Source organism: Phyllostomus discolor, chromosome 1 (genome assembly GCF_004126475.2).
Source record: "Phyllostomus discolor isolate MPI-MPIP mPhyDis1 chromosome 1, mPhyDis1.pri.v3, whole genome shotgun sequence".
NCBI classification, from domain to species: Eukaryota; Metazoa; Chordata; class Mammalia; order Chiroptera; family Phyllostomidae; genus Phyllostomus; species Phyllostomus discolor.
In genome coordinates this window covers 2,596,045-2,613,125 of record NC_040903.2, presented here as the reverse complement: position 1 = coordinate 2,613,125, position 17,081 = coordinate 2,596,045, and the positions used below count along the sequence as shown (strand labels likewise).

At 65.3% G+C, this 17,081-nt stretch overlaps 2 protein-coding genes across 2 annotated transcripts in view; one reads left to right on the top strand and one right to left on the bottom strand.

Moving 5' to 3' along the window:
• Positions 1-1,466: 1,466 nt before the first annotated feature.
• LOC114493116 (coiled-coil domain-containing protein 96-like) lies at positions 1,467-3,167 on the bottom strand. The gene has a single exon (XM_028507828.2). The coding sequence runs from the start codon at positions 3,165-3,167 to the stop codon at positions 1,467-1,469; it is 1,701 nt and encodes a 566-aa protein (XP_028363629.1).
• Positions 3,168-3,557: 390 nt separating this feature from the next.
• LOC114493117 (transcriptional adapter 2-beta) overlaps positions 3,558-17,081 on the top strand; it is a 31,353-nt gene continuing 17,829 nt past the window's right edge. The window contains exons 1-3 of the mRNA XM_036018526.1: positions 3,558-4,055; positions 13,717-14,719; positions 16,601-16,610. Of these exons, the coding sequence (XP_035874419.1) occupies positions 3,786-4,055; positions 13,717-14,709 (1,263 nt within the window). The 5' untranslated portion in view covers positions 3,558-3,785 and the 3' untranslated portion in view covers positions 14,710-14,719; positions 16,601-16,610. The remainder of the gene's footprint in view (positions 4,056-13,716; positions 14,720-16,600; positions 16,611-17,081) is intronic.

Below are 17,081 nucleotides of genomic sequence, written 5' to 3'. Positions count from 1 at the left end.
TGTGTTCAGCCCTGGCTGGCGTGGCTCAGTGGATTGAGCGCAGGCTGCGAACCACAGCATCGCAGGTTCGACTCCCAGTCAGGGCACATGCCTGGGTTGCAGGCCACGGCCCCCAGCAACCACACATTGATGTTTCTCTCTCTCTCTCTCTCCTTCTCCCTTCCTTCCCTCTCTAAAAATAAATGAATAAATAAATGAAATCTTAAAAAAAAAAGTCTTGCTTTTAAAAAAAAGTGTGTTCAAGGTGTGGGATGTGAAAATAAATTTTCATCAACCTTTATCGGCACGAACGCAAAAACACGCTAGGGAATAAAATCATCAAAGGGCTATTGTGACCCCCCCCCACAGCCCGCAGAGCTGTCTGTCTGGGGGGAGGGGGGCTTCTGCCGTTTCTCAGCAGGCATTTAGCGCCAAAGACTAGATTGGAGTAGATTGCCCTCCTTGTGATACACTTACGCTCGGGGACAGGAGAATACTTTTAACCCCAGGTCCGCAGACCTCAGAATTTAACCCGGGATTAAGGGGAGATGGATCCAAGCCTCTAGCTCCGAAAGCATCAAAGAGAACGGAAACTGCCCACCGGTGGTCGTGAGTGGAGGCGGCAGACCCATCGGGTGTCTCCTGCATTAACACGGGAGCAACAGGCATTTCCCTGTTTGCTCCGGAGCAGAGTCACCTGCACGGCGAGGTCCTGTCACCCTGCGGGTACCTGGCACCTGGCAAAACGCAGCCATGGTTATTTCCACTAGAAAACAAGCCGCCGTTTACTGGGACAGACCAACACGTTCCTGCAGGGGAGCCGAGGAGACGCTGCATGAGAAGGGAAGACTGCCGTTGGGCCGGAAACCAGCGTCGGTGGTCAAGCAGACTGAGCCCCGCTTTCGCTGGAAAAGGGGGAGACGGAGGGACACGGCTCCCTTCCCGTTCAGCACTCCCCCGCTTGCCGGCTAGCGTTCACTGCCCCAGGGGCTGGGCCGCTCACATACGGAAGGACTTCAGGTTGGTCTGACGGGACCAGAGAGCTTCGAGTCGGGGCCGACACGGGCCGCACGGTTTAATAAACTCGAAGGGATTTCCCGGTACAGAGATTCCGGGGACACCCGCACGTTGGCCGAACCCGCCTGCCTGAGGGAGAGGAACCGTTCTCCTCGGTGTCAGGCGACTGGAATGATGGAATCGCTCAGATACAAAAAAAAGGCTTTCGACAGCTTTTTATGAGAAAGCAAGGCAAGTGCATCACCCCTCGTTTGCTTCTCCGGGCCTATTTCACGTCGCCCCACGTAAAACTGACCGCTGACACAGGTCTGTGCTCGGCCCTCCCCGGGAAGCTGAACATTTACGAGATAAACACAAAAGGCAGCCCCACCCCAACACCACAGGCCTTAGACGAAGGGCGAAGAACGGAGAGCGGGAGCTAACGGCAGAGGGTAACGCCCGCCGAGGTGGGAGCTGGCCCGCCGCTGCCGTCAGGAGGGGAGGAAGGCCTTGGCCTCCTGGATCTTGCGCCTCATGCCCTTGCAGGACAGAGTGAGTCCGGCGTGGTGGCGCTTCAGCGACTCCAGGCGCTCCTTGAGCAGCGCCGTCTTGCCCGCCTTCTCTTCCATGTCCCGGAGGAGCGCCTCCTTGCCCAGCAGCCCGCACTTCCGGCTCAGCCTGACGTTGTCAATCCGCAGACCGTCTCGGGCTTGCTTCGTCTTGGTCAAGATGTCCCTCCTCAGGGCCACCTGACTGTCCGCCTCCAAGAGCTGAGAGTTCCTGCCCGCGTTCTCGATGTCCACAAAGTGCAGCATTTCCTTCACGTGGGTGATGATCCGCACGTTGTTGTCCACTTTGTTGCGCAGCTTCAGAAGCTCCTCATTCCGCTCCTCCACCTTCTCGTTGAACGTCTGGTTCTCGATCTTCAGCTGTTCGAAGTCGATGAGCAGCAGGCCCTCGGTGGTGTCCTCCTGCGCCCTCATCCGGGTTTCGAAGTGCACCAGGCTCTGCTTCAGCTGCACGTTCTCCAGCCTCACGGCGCTCATCTCCTTCTCCTTCTTCTCCTCCAGGGCCTGCAGCTGCTCCACCTCCCGCAGAGCGGCCTTGCGACCGCCCCTCATCCGACAGCTGCCCATGGCCTGCATCACCACCTGCTTCTTGAGCGCCTGGAACCTTCGCCATTCCTTCTCCACCCTGGAGAGGTTCTCCTTGCACTGCTGCTTCAGCTGGGCCAGCTCCTGGTGATACCAGGCCAGGTCGTCGGCCCGCTGCTTCCGGAGCTCCTCCAGCACCGCCAGATAGCTGATATACGCGTGCTCCTTCTCAGGGGCCTCGGGCTCCGGGCCCATGTCGGGCGCCTCGACCACATCCAGGCCCTTCTTTTTGCGCAGCGCCTGGCAGATCTTGTGCTGCAGGTAGGAGTTGTAGCGCTGGTAGTGGCTCCGCTCCACCATCAGGGAGCGGTACTGGTCCAGGAGCTCAGAGCGCAGCTGCTCCTCCTGCAGCCTCTGCACCTCCTCTGTCCATTCCGAGTCCTCGAACTCGGGTTGCTCGTTCCGGTCTTTCTGCCAGAGGTCGCTTTTCGCCCTGCTTCCCTCCACACCCTTGCTTTCGATCTCCTCGTACTCTGCTTCCTCCTCCAGAATTGGCTCAACCGTCTCCCGGGCAGCCCCGTACAGCTGCAGAGAGATGCTCAATGGGGCTTTCTTCCTTTCCTCCTCCGATGCCTCCTCTTCCTTCTCGTTCTCCTTGTCCTCCGGCGCCTCCTCCCGCTCTTTCTCCTCCGGTTCCTTGGGTCCGCCTGCGGACCCCGGCTCGGCTGGCTCCTCTGGCTCGGCCTCGACCGGCTCTGCCCGCTCTCTGGACTCTTCGCCCTCAGCCTCGGTGGCCGCCGGCCCTTCCCGGAGCTTGGCGAGGTCGGCCGGCTCGTCCGACCCGGCTGGCTCGGGGAGCTCGGGGATGTCGGTGGGCTCAGCGGGCTCAGGAGGCTCAGCCGTCTCGGGGGGCTCGGCCGCGGCGACCTCTCCCTCCGAAGTCTCTACGGCTTCCGGCTCCGGCTCCGTGGGTTCGGCCGGGGACTGGGGACCAGAGCTGACCTTGATCCCGGACAGCCGCGAGGCTAGGCTCACTACATCTCCGTCTTTCGTCTCAGAGGCCCCAGGGGGCTCGGAGGGGTCGGAGGGGTTGTCCATCTCTCACCTGCTCTGCTAGTGCCGCTGAATCCCGCGGCCGGCTGTTGGGTTTCCAGGGGCAACCAGCGGCGCTCGCGGTGGGCCCAGCGATTGGCCAGACGTCAGTCCGACGCCCTGCCCCCTTCTCTCCTCCTTTAAAACCAATGGGAGGCCGCGGGAGGACTGCCGGCAGCGTTGATTGGAAGGGGATGTAGGCTCGCGCCGAGAGGGGCGGGGCGCGCCCGCCGCGCTCGCTTTCGTCCCATTTCCTCGCGTCCAGCCTGGGGCGTGGCGTTAGGTGGTGGTGGGAGGGGCGCGCGGCCGGCGCGAGGGGCGCGCAGGCGCAGAGCGGCGGGCCGGGTTCCGCGCGGTGGCGCGCGCGGGGCGCCTGCGCGATGCGGCGGGGCGACGGCGGCGGCGGTGGCGGCCGGTCCGGGCCGGAGGGCGCCTGCGTGCTGAGGCGGGACACGGCCCGGCTGGCCGGCTCCGGCGGCGCCTGGGCGGGGCGGCGCGGCGGCGGCAGGCCAGGCGGCGGCGGCGGGCGGCGGTTGCTGGAGCGCGGCGGCGGCGGCCCCGGCGGCGCCGAGGGCGGCGGGAGCGGCGGCGGCGGCGGCGGGCGCGGGCGGCGGGCGGGGGAAGATGGCGGAGCTCGGTAAGAAGTACTGCGTGTACTGCCTGGCCGAGGTGAGCCCGCTGCGCTTCCGCTGCACCGAGTGCCAGGACATCGAGCTGTGCCCCGAGTGCTTCTCGGCCGGCGCCGAGATTGGCCACCACCGCCGCTACCACGGCTACCAGCTGGTGGACGGCGGGCGCTTCACGCTTTGGGGGCCCGAGGCCGAGGGCGGCTGGACCAGCCGCGAGGAGCAGCTGCTGCTGGATGCCATCGAGCAGTTCGGCTTCGGGAACTGGGTGAGTGGCGGACCCTGCGCGGACGCGGGCGCGGGCGGGAGACGCGGGGGCTTGGCCCCCTCCTCGGTCAACACGGCGGCGAGGCGCACCTGATCGGTCCGTGCCTGGCACGGAGGGCCGGGGAGCGGAGGCAGTTCGCACGGGAAACCGAGGCGCAGAGAGGTGAAGCAGCCTGCGGAAGGTCACACAGCCAGGAAGTTAGCAGAGCGCAGAGCAGGGGTTTTGACTGTCGTTTTCTGGCAGCGCAGAGCCATTTTCCAGACCGTTAGGGACACTTCGTAGTGTTGGCTGAGTGCAGACGCGGGGCGCCGCCGGCCTCGGCGGAGTAGGAGCTGGTGGCTACACGCAGGTGAGCAGGGGCCAGGGCGGCAGGAGCACCGAGGAGCGAGCGGGCTGTGCCTGCAGAACGGCGGTGGCGGAGGCCAGACAAGCCTCACACCTGCCCTGGGACTCCTGTCACCTTCCTTGATGCACTTTGCACTCGAAGGCCCGCTCTCTGTGTGCGTTGTCTGTGCAGGTGGCGGCCCTGGGACCCTGGGACCTGTGTCCCCTGGGTCCTCACGACACCCAGGACGTTGTGTGAGGAGTGGTCAGTAGGGGCTGTCCAGAGGAGCACGGGCTGGGGGGCGTCTGTCCTGGGTGTTGTCCTCTGTCAGAAGGTTTCAGTAGAGGCTTTTACTGGACGGGGAGAGGGGGCAGCTGACCTGGGCCCACTGACACCAGCGGGTGGGGAGCGGTGCTCCTCTCTGGGTGGGCTGGAGTTGCTCCCTCTTCTGGGTTGGCGGTGGGGGGAGCTGTCATCTGTTCTAGAAAGAAAGAATCTCAGGCTGCACTCTGGCCCGGAACTGCCCAGGGAAAGGGGCTGCCTCCAGGCCTTCTGAGAAGTGGGGAGGAGAGACACGAGCCCAGTCCCGCATCCTTCCAGAGCCTTCCACACGTTGGGCCCCTTGTTCCCTGAGCCACACTTCGCCTTGCCCCTTCAGAAGCACCCCCTCCTGCCAGGCGTCCTGTGGAGGATGCTCCGCGCTGCTCCTCTCGTCCCCAGACCCATCCTGCTTCCCCACTCTCCCGCTTTTCCGTGACGTGCGCCTGTCCCCAGGACCAACACCCATTCTGCACCCTGGCCCCCGGCCCCCTCCCGGCTCCTCCGACACGGCTCCGCAGAGCCTCACCCCCAGACCGGCACTGGGTTGCCGCCCTCTGGAAACCGCCGCCGCCGCTGGGCCCTGGGGCGCCGCTGTCAGTGTGTCTCAGACACGTCAGGCAGTGGTGAGAGGCACGGAAGGGAAGGAAGGCTCCGTCGTCTTTAAGGGTCGTCCTCATTCGGCCCTTAGACTGGGACTCTTCCTCCCGTCCTCAGAGTCAAAACGCTGCTCGACTTCGCACGTGCGTGTCTCAGGGACGTCTTGGACCGATGTCACACCACCTCACTCGGTGACTTAGACCCGGGGCCGTCCTCCGCGCCTCCTCCCAGGTCCGGCTCGGCAGCGGCCCGTCCTCAGGACGGCTCCGAGTCAAGCCGCCTCTGGTAGCCGTAGACCGGGCCGCCGGTGCTTCTCTCTCGGCTCGCTGACTTCCGCAGCCGGCCGTGTGGTCCCCGGCTCTGACCCTGAGCCCCGTGGCTCACCTCGCACGTGGCAGCCAGCGTGCTCTCTGGAGACACGTCACATCATACCCCTGCGGTGGCTCCCAGATCTGCTCGGACTAAACCCCCAGCCTGCAGGGCCTCACCGTGTCTGCTGGCCCTCGGGGTCGCGGCTGCTGCCCCCTTGGCCATTCTTTATTCTGCTTAGAGGGCTCTTATCCCCAGTTATGGTTCGTGACAGGGTTTCCTTCTCACGTGTCAGTGCCCCAGAGACACGTGCCTTCCCCACGTCGCCCTTCCGGCGCGTGGCTCTCAAGGAGCCGCTGAACAGGTGCTGGGGCGTGGGCCTCGTTGAGTGCCCGGTGCCGTGCGTGCCTCTTCCCGGCAGCCTGTGCCGCAGGCTGACCCGGGTAGCCTGACTGCAGAGTCCGTGCTCCCAGCGGCTCTGCCTCCCCTGCCTCCCCTGCAGCACTGTGGGAAACACACGAAAAACAAGCCCGGGGACTGAAACGTTTATGCCGTGTTGGAGGAAGCACAGGGCTGGAAGGAGGGCATTGTCTAAAGCAGCACCTTTCAAACTTTAACGTGACCGCGGGCCGCCTGGGAGCTGGTTAGGTTGCACGTTCCCGCTCAGCTGTGTGAGCTCTGGGCAGACACACAGCTGGAGGCGGTGGTGCTTGGGCCCGGGGGCAGGGTCGGCCTGCGAACCTCGCCAGGACGGGCCACGCTGAGCAGCCGGGCTCTGGTGTCAGGCTGCTTTACCCTGAGCCTTTCACGTGCAGCTCTGAGCTGAGTGGCTCCCCCTGAGAGATTTGTGGGCACGCGCCGCGGGTGTTCCGTCGCGTGGGTGCCGCCGTCTGCGTGTGCCGGTCCTGGAGGCACGTCCCTGCCCCCTCTGCGCAGCAGCCGTGGGGAGGCTTCCTTGTGTGCCGGCGGAGAGCGGTGGCTCTGGTCATTCCACACGTCTGTCCAGGGCGCCCTGGCTCTTCCCATGCCGAAGCCAGGGCGTAGATGCAGGCCCGTCGTTCCAAAGTCTGGCCCTAATCTCTCGGCGTAAGACCGTCAACTCACGTGGGTCTGGTGGAGGCCAGGAGCTCGCCGGTGCGCCTGACTGAAGGGATGGCTGGACTGGAAGGAAGGGCTTCGCAGGCGAGTGGAGTCTTGGCGGGGTTCCGTGGGAGGTCGCCGCCGTGTGGGGTGGGGGAGGTGGCCTGCTGGTGCCGGGGTGGGGTTCTCGGGCGGGATGTGGAGTGTGGAGGGAGGCAGCTCACACCCTGGGGACAGTGGTGTGGAGGAAGTTGAGGCTGTTCGTTTTGGTGGCTCAGATGGTGTGTGACCTGTGACCTCGGGGCTGTGCCGCTGTGTGTGGAGTTCACGGGGATGGGGCGGGTGCCGGAGACCCCAGAGACAGCCCGTTGCTGGAGTCCGGGGCAGAGGCACGGCTGAGGGACACTAACAGGGAGGGCGAGGAGGGTTTGGGGCCGAGCAGGGTGGCCGGGCTCCGACACTCTGCGCCCGGGCCTCGATGAGAGCAGCGGCGCGGCGCGGCCTGGCCGACAGCGGTGCCTGCGGGCACGAGACCAGGGCCCATGGTCACGTCGCCAGGGCTTGGATACAGCGCCTGAGGCAGCTGTGTCGTGCCGAGGGCTGTGCGGGTCCCGCGGGAATGTGAACCAGCTCACTGCGGGCCCAGACCGTGGCAGGTGGGCCGTAGACCTCGGGGTCGTTTGCCAGGGAGTGGAGCGGTTTGGGGAGGGCCAGAGCTCCTCTGGAGGCGCTGGTCGGCAGGACTCGGGGGAGTGGGTTCGAGCTGGCCGTGGGGCCGGAGCAGGGGTTTAGAGAGCACGTGGAATTCTCTGTAGACTGTGTAGCCTGTGGCGCACTGGCCTGGGCACGGGGAGGGACGCCCATGCAGCAGCAGGGGGTTTGGGGAGAAGCCACGCATGGCGTCAGCCTCACTGGGTGCTTAGGGCTCCCGTGCAGGGGGTGCTGCGAGGTTGTGTAGCTCAAGAAACTCGATGTGGGCGACCCAGCATGGATGCCCACATCGGAGTGGAGTGAGGAGGGTGCGGGTGGTTGGGAGGGTGCCCAGTGCGGGGCTCACAGGCCGAGTGGGTCAGGAGGACATCTGTGTGGGGGGGGGGGCGGACCCCAGTTAGGTGTCTGAGCCTGTGCGTGCTCGGAACACGGAAGACGGAGGGAGGGGGCGGAGCCAGCACAGCAGCACACGGTTCTGGAGCGGGTCCTTTGCGGGGGGGGGGGGGGGGGGGGGGGGGGGGGGGGGGGGGGGGGGTCAGGGCGTGTGACGCCACTCCTGTGGGAACAGAGGTGCAGGTGGTGATAATGCATCTCTTGAGTTTTCTAATTTTGATGGTGGTTTGTGGTTACATAGGAGAATGTCCTCGTTTGTGAGAAAATCATACAAGATCACTTGCAGGTGATGTTGCATGAGGTTCTGGTTTAATTGCAGAATGGTAAAAAAAAATTTAAGTGTGTGACATTCTCGGTAGACGAGGCCGGGCCTGGCGCCTGTGTCCGTGCGCTCAGGCCCGCTGGCGGAGACGCCCTCCCGCTCCCGTGGCCGCGGTAGACTGTTCGGGGCGGGGGGGCAAGCTGGCCCCAGACCGTCGCTGCGTCCTGCCTGCCGTCGCTCGCTCGCTCACCTGGCGCTGACGCAGCAGGGCCTGCCGCGTGTCAGCACCCGGGCCAGAGGCACAGACTGTCCCCCAGCCTGCGCTCTGTGGTGGGAACACGGACAGACGTGGGACGGCTGGGTCACTGTGCACGGGGCTGTGTGGTTACGGGAGCGCAGGGTCTCGCTCGCTGGAGAGCCGTGGAGAGGGCCTTCCAGGTGGAGGGGCGGTGTGGGCGGGGCTCCCGCGTTCCGGGAGGCCGGTGTGCCTGGAGCCAGGTAAAGTTGGGTCACCTGAAGTGGAGGGTTCAGGTTGGGGACGGGCAGGCGCGAGTGGGTGGGAAGGCACGTTTGGAAGGCCCTTGAGCGCCAGGCCCCTGGGGCACGGTGGGGCTGGGAGCCGGTTCCAGCGGAGCTGCTCTGGCCGAGTGCACGCTGAGCGCCGGGCTCCAAGCCGGGCCCCAAGCCGGGCCCCAAGCCGGGCCCCAAGCCGGGCCCTGGAGACAGCCCCTCAGTCCCCGGGCACGGCCCGGCCCTCGATCACAAAGGAGCGAGCAGCTGCCGGCAGAGAGGCAGTGTGAGCCAGGCCTGGCTCTGCCTGGAAGCTGCTAGTTGCCTGGCTCCCCAGCTGCAGGCAGAATCATCCGAGAAGCCCAGATTCCCAGGGGCCGGCCCACACCTGAGCTGGCGTCTCCAGGGAGGCCCGGACAGGGTGGTTACGGGGGGGGGGGGGGGGGGTTCCCGGGCGTCTGACACAGTGCACGGGCCGTGGGACCACATTTGGGAACCATGAGAACGGCCACCTGTCACTGGGGCATGGGGCAGCCCGGCCCAGGAGCGTGGTGCCTGACCGCGGGGTCTGCAGGAGGGGCTCTTGCAGGTGGGCGAGGGCAGGGCCCGGGCGCAGAGAGCAGCCGCGGACAGGGCTGTTCGGGGCGCACTCTCGCATCAGGGGGGCTGGTTCCCCGGGCGGGAGGTGGGGCGGGCCTGGGAGTGCGCATGTCTGACAAAGGCCAGGCGGCACTGGAGCTGCTGGCCCAGGTGGTCCCGCTGTGGGGACCCCCGACTCGGAGTAAAGCCTGCCACTGTAAAGTAGTTGTTCTTTTTTGTATTTGAAAACGTGCATTTATTGTGGTAAAATAACGTGTAACGTAAACTCACCACTGTAACCGTTTGTAAGTGCACGCTGCGGTAGTAGGGCTCTCACGTCGTTGGGCCGCCGTCACACCGTCACCCCCGGAACTTCCCCTCTTCTCCAAGAGGGGCCGTCCCCACTAACCACTGGCTCCCCTCCCCCGGCCCCAGGAGCAGCCCGCCCGAGTGCTGCCCCTGCCCCTGCCCCTGCCCGCCTGCCTCAAGGCGGGTCCCCCACGTGGACGGCCCTCGTCCTGCTGACGCCCTGCCCGCTGGTGGGTGCTGGGGCTGCTCCCCGCTGGGGTTTGTGAGGGGCGCTCGGGGCCCGCGTGCCAAGCAGCGCCTGCAGCGGACGGCCGAGAACTTGAGCCCCACGCGTGCCCTGCCCGTGCACCTGGGCAGTTCTGCTGGGGACACTGGGCGCCACCACCACCGCGGGCATCCGGCCCCGTCCTTCCTCGAGCCCCGGGGCTGGGTGGGGAGGCCCAGGCAGTTCTCCAGGGCCCTGGAGCGGGGGGTGGGGGCTTCCTTTCTCTTTAGTGGAGAAGCTTCAAGGGGGCAGAAGCAAGTGGAAGCCACCCCCCCCCCCCCCCTCTGAAGCCCGGCTCGAGGGGCAGCAGGAGGTGCCAGGGTGCCGCCCAGGCGGCAGAGGGGGCGAGAACAGCCCCAGGGATGTGCCCCGCCCTGCAGGGCCGGGGGGGACTGCTCCGCACAGAGGGAAGGGTGCGGCGGGAGCCGCGGGAAAGGGCCCCCGTCCTGGGCAGCGTGCCGAAGAGGTCCGGGACCCCGGGCAGGTGAGTGCTGCCCGTCCACACTGGAATAGTTTGAAAACTGACGTAGAATTGCTTACTTGACGTTTGCCAAGTAAGAATATTTTTTAAAGCTATTTATTTATTTATTTATTTTTAGAAGGGGGAAGTGAGGGACAGAAACATCAGTGTGTGTGGTTGCCTCTCGTGCGCCCCCTACTGGGGACCTGGCTGGCAACCCAGGCAGGTGCCCTAGACTGGGAATCCGACCAGCAACCCTTGAACTCCACCCGTATTTTTTAAAGATCCAGTTATTTATCACCATTTCACAGAAAGAAAGATTATCTTAATATGCCCCAAATGCTAAGGATGTAATCTTGGAGTGAAGGACCACCTTAATGGCAAAGTGTAGCTTTCAGAAAACCTGTATCATCCTTATGTTTTTAAATTTCACCCTTGAGTCCTGGGACAGCCCGGTGCGAAAGGCAGCGGGTCCCCGGCGGGCCCTGAAAGGAGTCCCGGCGTGGAGGCGTCCGGGCAGCCTGGCTGAGTGGCCCACCGGCGTAGGCGGCTGCCCCGCCTGAGGGACGCTGCTCCTGCTCGGGGCTGCCCGCTCTCTCCCCTGCTCTGGCACCGGGGGCTGGCCGAGCGAGCCATGTGGAGGTGGGCCCCTGGCATGGTGGCTCCTTCGCTCTATGGGGAGGCCGCCGTCCCCGGGGGAGGCCACGTCCCAGCCTGAGTGCGGTGCCCTGGAACGTGGAGCCTGTGGGCCTCGTGTGGTCGGAAACACGTCTGCCCTTCTCGTCGGAGGGTCTAAAGAGGCAACATAGCTGTTTCTCGCTCTCTTGTTCCGAAGACGGGAAGTCTCGTCTTCCCCTTTAAGAGAGCGTGGACGAAGAGCCAGACCTGGAGGCCCGCCGCCGCCGGCCGGCCTCGGGCTGGGACTGGGGGACACGGAGGGGCACCGCGTCGGCGCACAGTGGCATTTCCTGTCTCAGTTGTGCTGCAGCCTTCTCTCTGGGCCTCTTTCCCTCCAACACACTTCCGTGGCTTCTGCCTCCCCATCCTCCGTCTGTCCGTCCGTCCATCCATCCGTCCAGATCGAGCAGACACTTTGACCTCGGGGTGGGTGAGGGGGAGAGCTGCATGCTCGGCCGTCCGCCGCCGTGCAGGGTGGTGCCGTGCGCAGGGACAGGAAGCCTCTCCCCCGGGAGCAGGCAGCTGCGGCGTGGCCGTTGGCCCGTGACGAGACCGGGGAGAACGTGCGGCACGTGACGGCCGAGTGCCCGGCAGCTGGTGCTGATTTCGTCGTCTTTTTAGGTGTCTTCCTCACTGCAGTTCCGCTTCATGGGACCCGTCCGTCCTCTGTGGGTTCTGGTTCAAATCCGAGCCCTGTAGCCATTCTCGCTTAGACTGGTCCATCGTGACCCTCGCTCCGTCTCTCGGGCCCTGAGAGCTAGGCCTTGTGCTGTCCCGGGCCGCTCTGGCGCACCATCGGAGCGCGGTCTTGCGGAGGAGGCTGATGGCCTGGCTCCGCATGGGGCCTTTCGGACTGTCGGAGGCCAGGCCTGAGGCTGACGGACGCGGGTGTCCTGGGGTCCTGGTGACACATGTGCTCCTCTGGTTGGCAGCTGCATGAATGCCGACAGAGAGCAGAGTCCCCTTTGTCACCTGAGGAGGACCTGGCATCCCGAGCGTCAGCACGGTGTCCTCAGCTGGCTGACCTGCTGCCCCGGCCAGGGGCTGGGGTGCAGCCTTCAGGGCGCTGGGCGGGGGAGGGTGGGAGTGCCGCCCGTGACACCCGCCCCTCTGGCCCAGCCCTGAGGCTCCCCAGAGTGCGGAAGTTGATGGAAGTGACTGAAAAACACAGACACATCGTCCCTGTTTGGTCAGGTCCCCCGTCATTACTCAGGATCCTTCTGTTCTTTCTGGGTGTAAGTGTCACCCCGACGTGGTGCCCTGAGCAGCCGGTAACTTTGGAAAGGCAGATAGACGGCTGAGGCTCGGCGGGAGCCGTGGACTTGTTGGCGGTCTTCTCGCTGGAGCGGGGAGGGCGAGGCCGGGGCCCGAGCTCCCGACCGTGCAGCTGTGGTCTGCGCCCGGCTGCCCGCCCGGGAGGCTCCCCAGGGACCGGCTTCTGGGTCCGCGGGGGCTGCAGCTCAGCAGAAGCTGTGGGCTCGGCTGGCGCGTGCCTGTGGCCGCCACCCAGTGCGGGGCGCTCAGGGGCGAGAGGCAGCCGGCCTGGGTCGCACGGAGCGGCAGTAGATGCTGGGAATGCTTGTGATTTGGTTTTTAGTTTTTTTTTTTTTTTTTTTTTTTTTTTTTTTTTTTTTTTTATTAAATGCTTCCTGGGAAAATCTAGTGCACAGATTTGGTGATTGTGTGACTTTTTGACATGGGAAAGCATGCGAACTTGCGTCCCCGTAAGACCAGGATCCGGTTTTAGCCCTGGTCCCCCTCTCCGCACGGTGGGCCCCGGCACTGCCTGCTCTGTCCTCCGCCCGCAGGCCCCAGTGGGCCCCGGCAGGGCCCGGACCTGGGGTCTGGTCACCGCACCGCGAGGGCTCCCCTCCCCTCCCCTCTGTGCCCGCCTGTCTCAGCCCTGCCCACACGGACTGGCTGGTGTCAGGGGATCCTGTTGGGCCGTCGGGGGCATGGAGACCACCCGCTCTCACTGAGGGGAGCCGTGCCGTGCCGGGCAGAGGGCAGCTCGCCGAGAGCGCGGAGTGGGGGGTGAGCGGAGGCTGCGGGCGGGGCGCGGAGCGGCTGCTGGAGGGTGAGCGCGCCCTGTGGGCGGCTACGTTCTGAAGTGGCTTTAGCGGTCGGCTGGAGGAAGAGGCCTCTTGGCAGAAGGAAAAGATTGAGGGGCTTGTACTGTTTCCTCCCATTAATAACCCTGGTGCTCGCGGAGGCCTTCCTGCGGGAGCATGTGCCTGTGGCCTGGCGGGTTTTCCGAGCCGACGGGGCGGGGCCGTCAGAAATGGAGCCCCCAGCCCCTTTAGAAGGCAACCACCTGCTCCCCTACTCCACCACCGGGGAGAGGAACAGGGTGGCCCTTCCTGTCCCCAGGGGCAGACAGCAGGGCAGAACGGGGTCCCTTCTATAGTCAGGGGACCTGGGCCACGAACTGTGAGCACAGGTGGGGCTGGGAGCAGGGGGGCACCCAGGGGCTCTGTGGCCACGCCCACCTGCACCTCTCCCACCCACAGACACCTGCCCCCCCAGTGCAGGGTCAGCGTGGGTGTGAAATGCCAGGACCGGGCAGGCCCTGCCCGTCCCGCTGTGGGAACCAGGGGACCAGTCCAGACCTCGGGTGCAGGCTGTGGGCTCAGCTCTGCTGCCGGCTCGCGCCGTGACCCCAGGTGGACGTGCCGCCTCTCGGGGTCTTCACTTTGTCGGGTGCGGACTGGCATTGGCATTGGCCGATAAGCCCGGCCCAAGGGAAGGTGCGGTGGGCTGGCTCTGGGAGGGGCAGCCTGTGCGAAACCGTGCGGGGAGTTCGTGTGAGCCCGGAGTCTGACCCTCTGGCTTTGGAAGTGACTCTGACCTTTGTCCTTGCAGGAAGACATGGCCGCTCACGTCGGAGCTTCCCGGACTCCCCAGGAAGTGATGGAGCATTACGTAAGCATGTACATCCACGGCAACCTGGGGAAGGCCTGCATCCCCGACACCATCCCCAACCGGGTGACAGACCACACCTGCCCCAGTGGAGGCCCCCTGTCTCCCAGCCTCACCACCCCCTTGCCTCCCCTAGACATCTCGGTGGCCGAGCAGCAGCAGCTGGGCTACATGCCGCTGCGGGACGACTACGAGATTGAGTACGACCAGGACGCTGAGACGCTCATCAGCGGGCTCTCGGTCAACTACGACGACGACGACGTGGAGATCGAGCTCAAGCGCGCCCACGTGGACATGTACGTGCGGAAGCTCCGGGAGCGGCAGCGGCGCAAGAACATCGCCCGCGACTACAACCTGGTGCCCGCCTTCCTGGGCAAGGACAAGAAGGACCGGGAGCGGGCGGCCAAGCGCAAGGTCACCAAGGAGGAGCGCGAGCTGCGGCTGAAGCTGCGGCCGCTGTACCAGTTCATGTCCTGCAAGGAGTTCGACGACCTGTTCGAGAACATGCACAAGGAGAAGGTGCTGCGCGCCAAGATCCGCGAGCTGCAGCGCTACCGGCGCAACGGCATCACCAAGATGGAGGAGTCGGCCGAGTACGAGGCGGCCCGGCACAAGCGCGAGAAGCGCAAGGAGAACCGGGGCGCGGCGGGCGCCAAGCGGGGGCGGGAGGACGCCAAGGACGGCGAGTTCGCCGCCATCGAGCACCTGCCGGGCTTCGAGCTGCTGTCCGACCGCGAGAAGGCGCTGTGCAGCTCCCTCAGCCTGAGCCCCGCGCGCTACGTGACCGCCAAGACCATCATCATCAAGGACCACCTGCAGAAGCGACAGGGGATCCCCTCCAAGAGCCGCCTGCCCAGCTACCTGGACAAGGTCCTAAAGAAAAGGATTTTGAATTTCCTCACGGAGAGCGGCTGGATATCCAGGGATGCTTCCTGAGGCCGGTGCCCGCCGCGCCCGTGGGACGGGAGGACTGCGGGGCGGGGGCAGCCTCTCCCTCCCCGTCGTCCTTTCTCCAGCAGCTTCTCTTCTAGGACTCACGTTCTTTCACGGTCCTCCGAGAGAAATGGTAGTGACTGTCTGAGATCACGGGGGAGACAGGTGCACATGCATTGTACCCCGGTCCTCAGAGTAGGCGTGAAGAGGACCGTCGGCCTTTGTGTGTTGGGTTCGGAGCCGTGACAAGACCGGACCATGGCCTTCTGTGAGCCCTGCCCTTCGGGACACGGTGTGTGCCGGCCCCACCCAGCGTGCCAGGCGCCCGTCCGCCCTGGCACACGGCACTTTACATGGGGGCCGGCAGGGCAGGTGGGCGGGGGGCCCGGGGGGCGGGAAGAGGGGACCTTGGAACTTGAGGAAGAGGTCGGTGGTGAGCACAGTGACTACATGAGCTTCCCCTACCTGCTGGCGGGGCCGGGTGTTGAGCCTGCAGTTCCCAGACCCTGAACGTGCCCCTGGCCTGGCACTCTGGCGGGTCCCTGCCGGCTCCGTTTGGGAACGGACAGGGCCCTTGGCAGCGCCCCCGGCGCAGAGAGGGTGCTGCAGGGAGGCCTGGCGGCCGGAGGGCCTGCGCCACTGCCAGGACGCGGAGCCCTGCCTGCCCTCAGGAAGTCCCCGGCAGAGCTCGCAGCTGCGGCACAGCGGCCTCCGGGACTTGCGTCTCGGCTGCAAGCGCCCTGTTCCCCGAAACCCTGACCAAACGGTCCCGGTGAAGCATCTGGACTTCGGGTGGCCCCGGGCGCCCCGCTGACCGGCCAGGGGAGGTGGGGCGGCCCACGTGGCCAGGCCGGGCCCCGCGCGAGCCGCTTCTCCGGGTCACTGCTGAGCCAGGCTCCGACGCGGCTCTGCCCGGCCCTGGGCGGTGTTCCGGGGGCCCTCTTGCACGGTACCGTCCTTTGGCACTTGGGGCAGCCCCTCGTCTTCCAGGCTGCTCAGGGCTCTCACGTCCAAGCCCCTGCTGTGGGTGGGGTCGGGGGAGGCCCCCAGACCCGGTGCACACTGCGCCCGGCACTCGGCCGGCCCTCCGCCCGCAGTGACTCCGAGACTGTTGACCTCCCAGGTGTTTGAGCTGGAAGTTACATTAAAGTGAAGTCGTTTGAAAGAAAAAAGAAAAAGACCCTCATCATTTCCCAGGACAACTTAATTACGGTGCCTTTTCCCTTTGTTCTGCATCTTTCCCCAAGGGCCAGTGCTCCAGCATTAAATAAAACATGTCACACGTGCCGCACACGCTTCAGGTGTCAGGCGCGCAGCCTCACTGGCGGGAAGTGCTCCTCCGCTAACTACGCCCGGCACGTCCCTCCGATGAGACCCGGCGGAGGCGTTCTCCCGGGGGTCACCGCCCCGACGGCGGTCCTCTCTGCCACCCAGCAGCTGGGGGCGGTGCTGTGGTTTTACAGGCTCCTGAGCCGCGGGTTCTCACCCGGGGTCCCGGACCAGCAGCGCCCCCTCCCCGGGGAGCCTGCCAAACCGCACTCAGCGGCCGGTCCTGAGTCAGACCAGGGGTGGGTCCGCCCACCCCTCGTGCGAGCCCTGGGGTGGCCCGGGCGCTAGCTGCCCGGGGAACCGGTGTCTCTAGCTGCCCTGGTGTCCCCTTGGGTACATTTCCCGCCAGATGCCGGGTTCCGTGAGGTTTTAAATTCAGTCTGTCTTCTCTGTGGAAGGGTGGCCACACACTCATGACACGTGAGAAGCAAAGCAGCCCCGTGACCGTGGCCCCGGCAGGAGCTGTCAGGCGGGAAACTGCATTAGCCCTTCGGGGTGTTTCTCTTTTGATGGGGAGTTCATGTAGGCCGGACTGGTTTAGACACCACAGGGAGTGTGTGACTGGCTGACGCTGCGTGCTGACACTTGGTGGCAAGGGGAAGTAGTCCCCGGATAGGCTGCCTCTCCCCCGCTCTGGCCACAGCTGTCACACTGTCCCGTCAGCCCTCAATCTTGCTGAGCGCGGAGCCTCTCCACTTCTCCGCTCTTCATTAGCTATCGTGACCCCACAGAGTTAGGTCTTTTCACAAGTTCACCTCCAGCTTCTGAGTCAGTTCCGCCGTAGTCAGCCGTTCTCAGTGCCCCCGGGCGGCCAGCGTCCCGAGAGTGCGCTGACGCCGAGGCCCGGCCGTCTCTCCGGCCTCTCCCTCATTAAACAAGCTGAGAACTAAAGTGTCACGGACTGCTTCTTAGCACCTGCCTGCTCCACGAGCCCCAGGCAGCTTCCCAGAGCCCGCTTTCAAACTCGGGTGTATGTGGGGGGGGGGGGGGGACAGCACGTGACCTTTCTGGTAGGGAGGAACCCTCCCCCGTTGGAGCCAGCTGGG

What these genes read in the sequence shown, in the direction of transcription:
- LOC114493116 (XM_028507828.2), bottom strand. Translation starts at nt 3,167, where the DNA reads ATGGACAACCCCTCCGACCCCTCCGAGCCCCCTGGGGCCTCTGAGACG.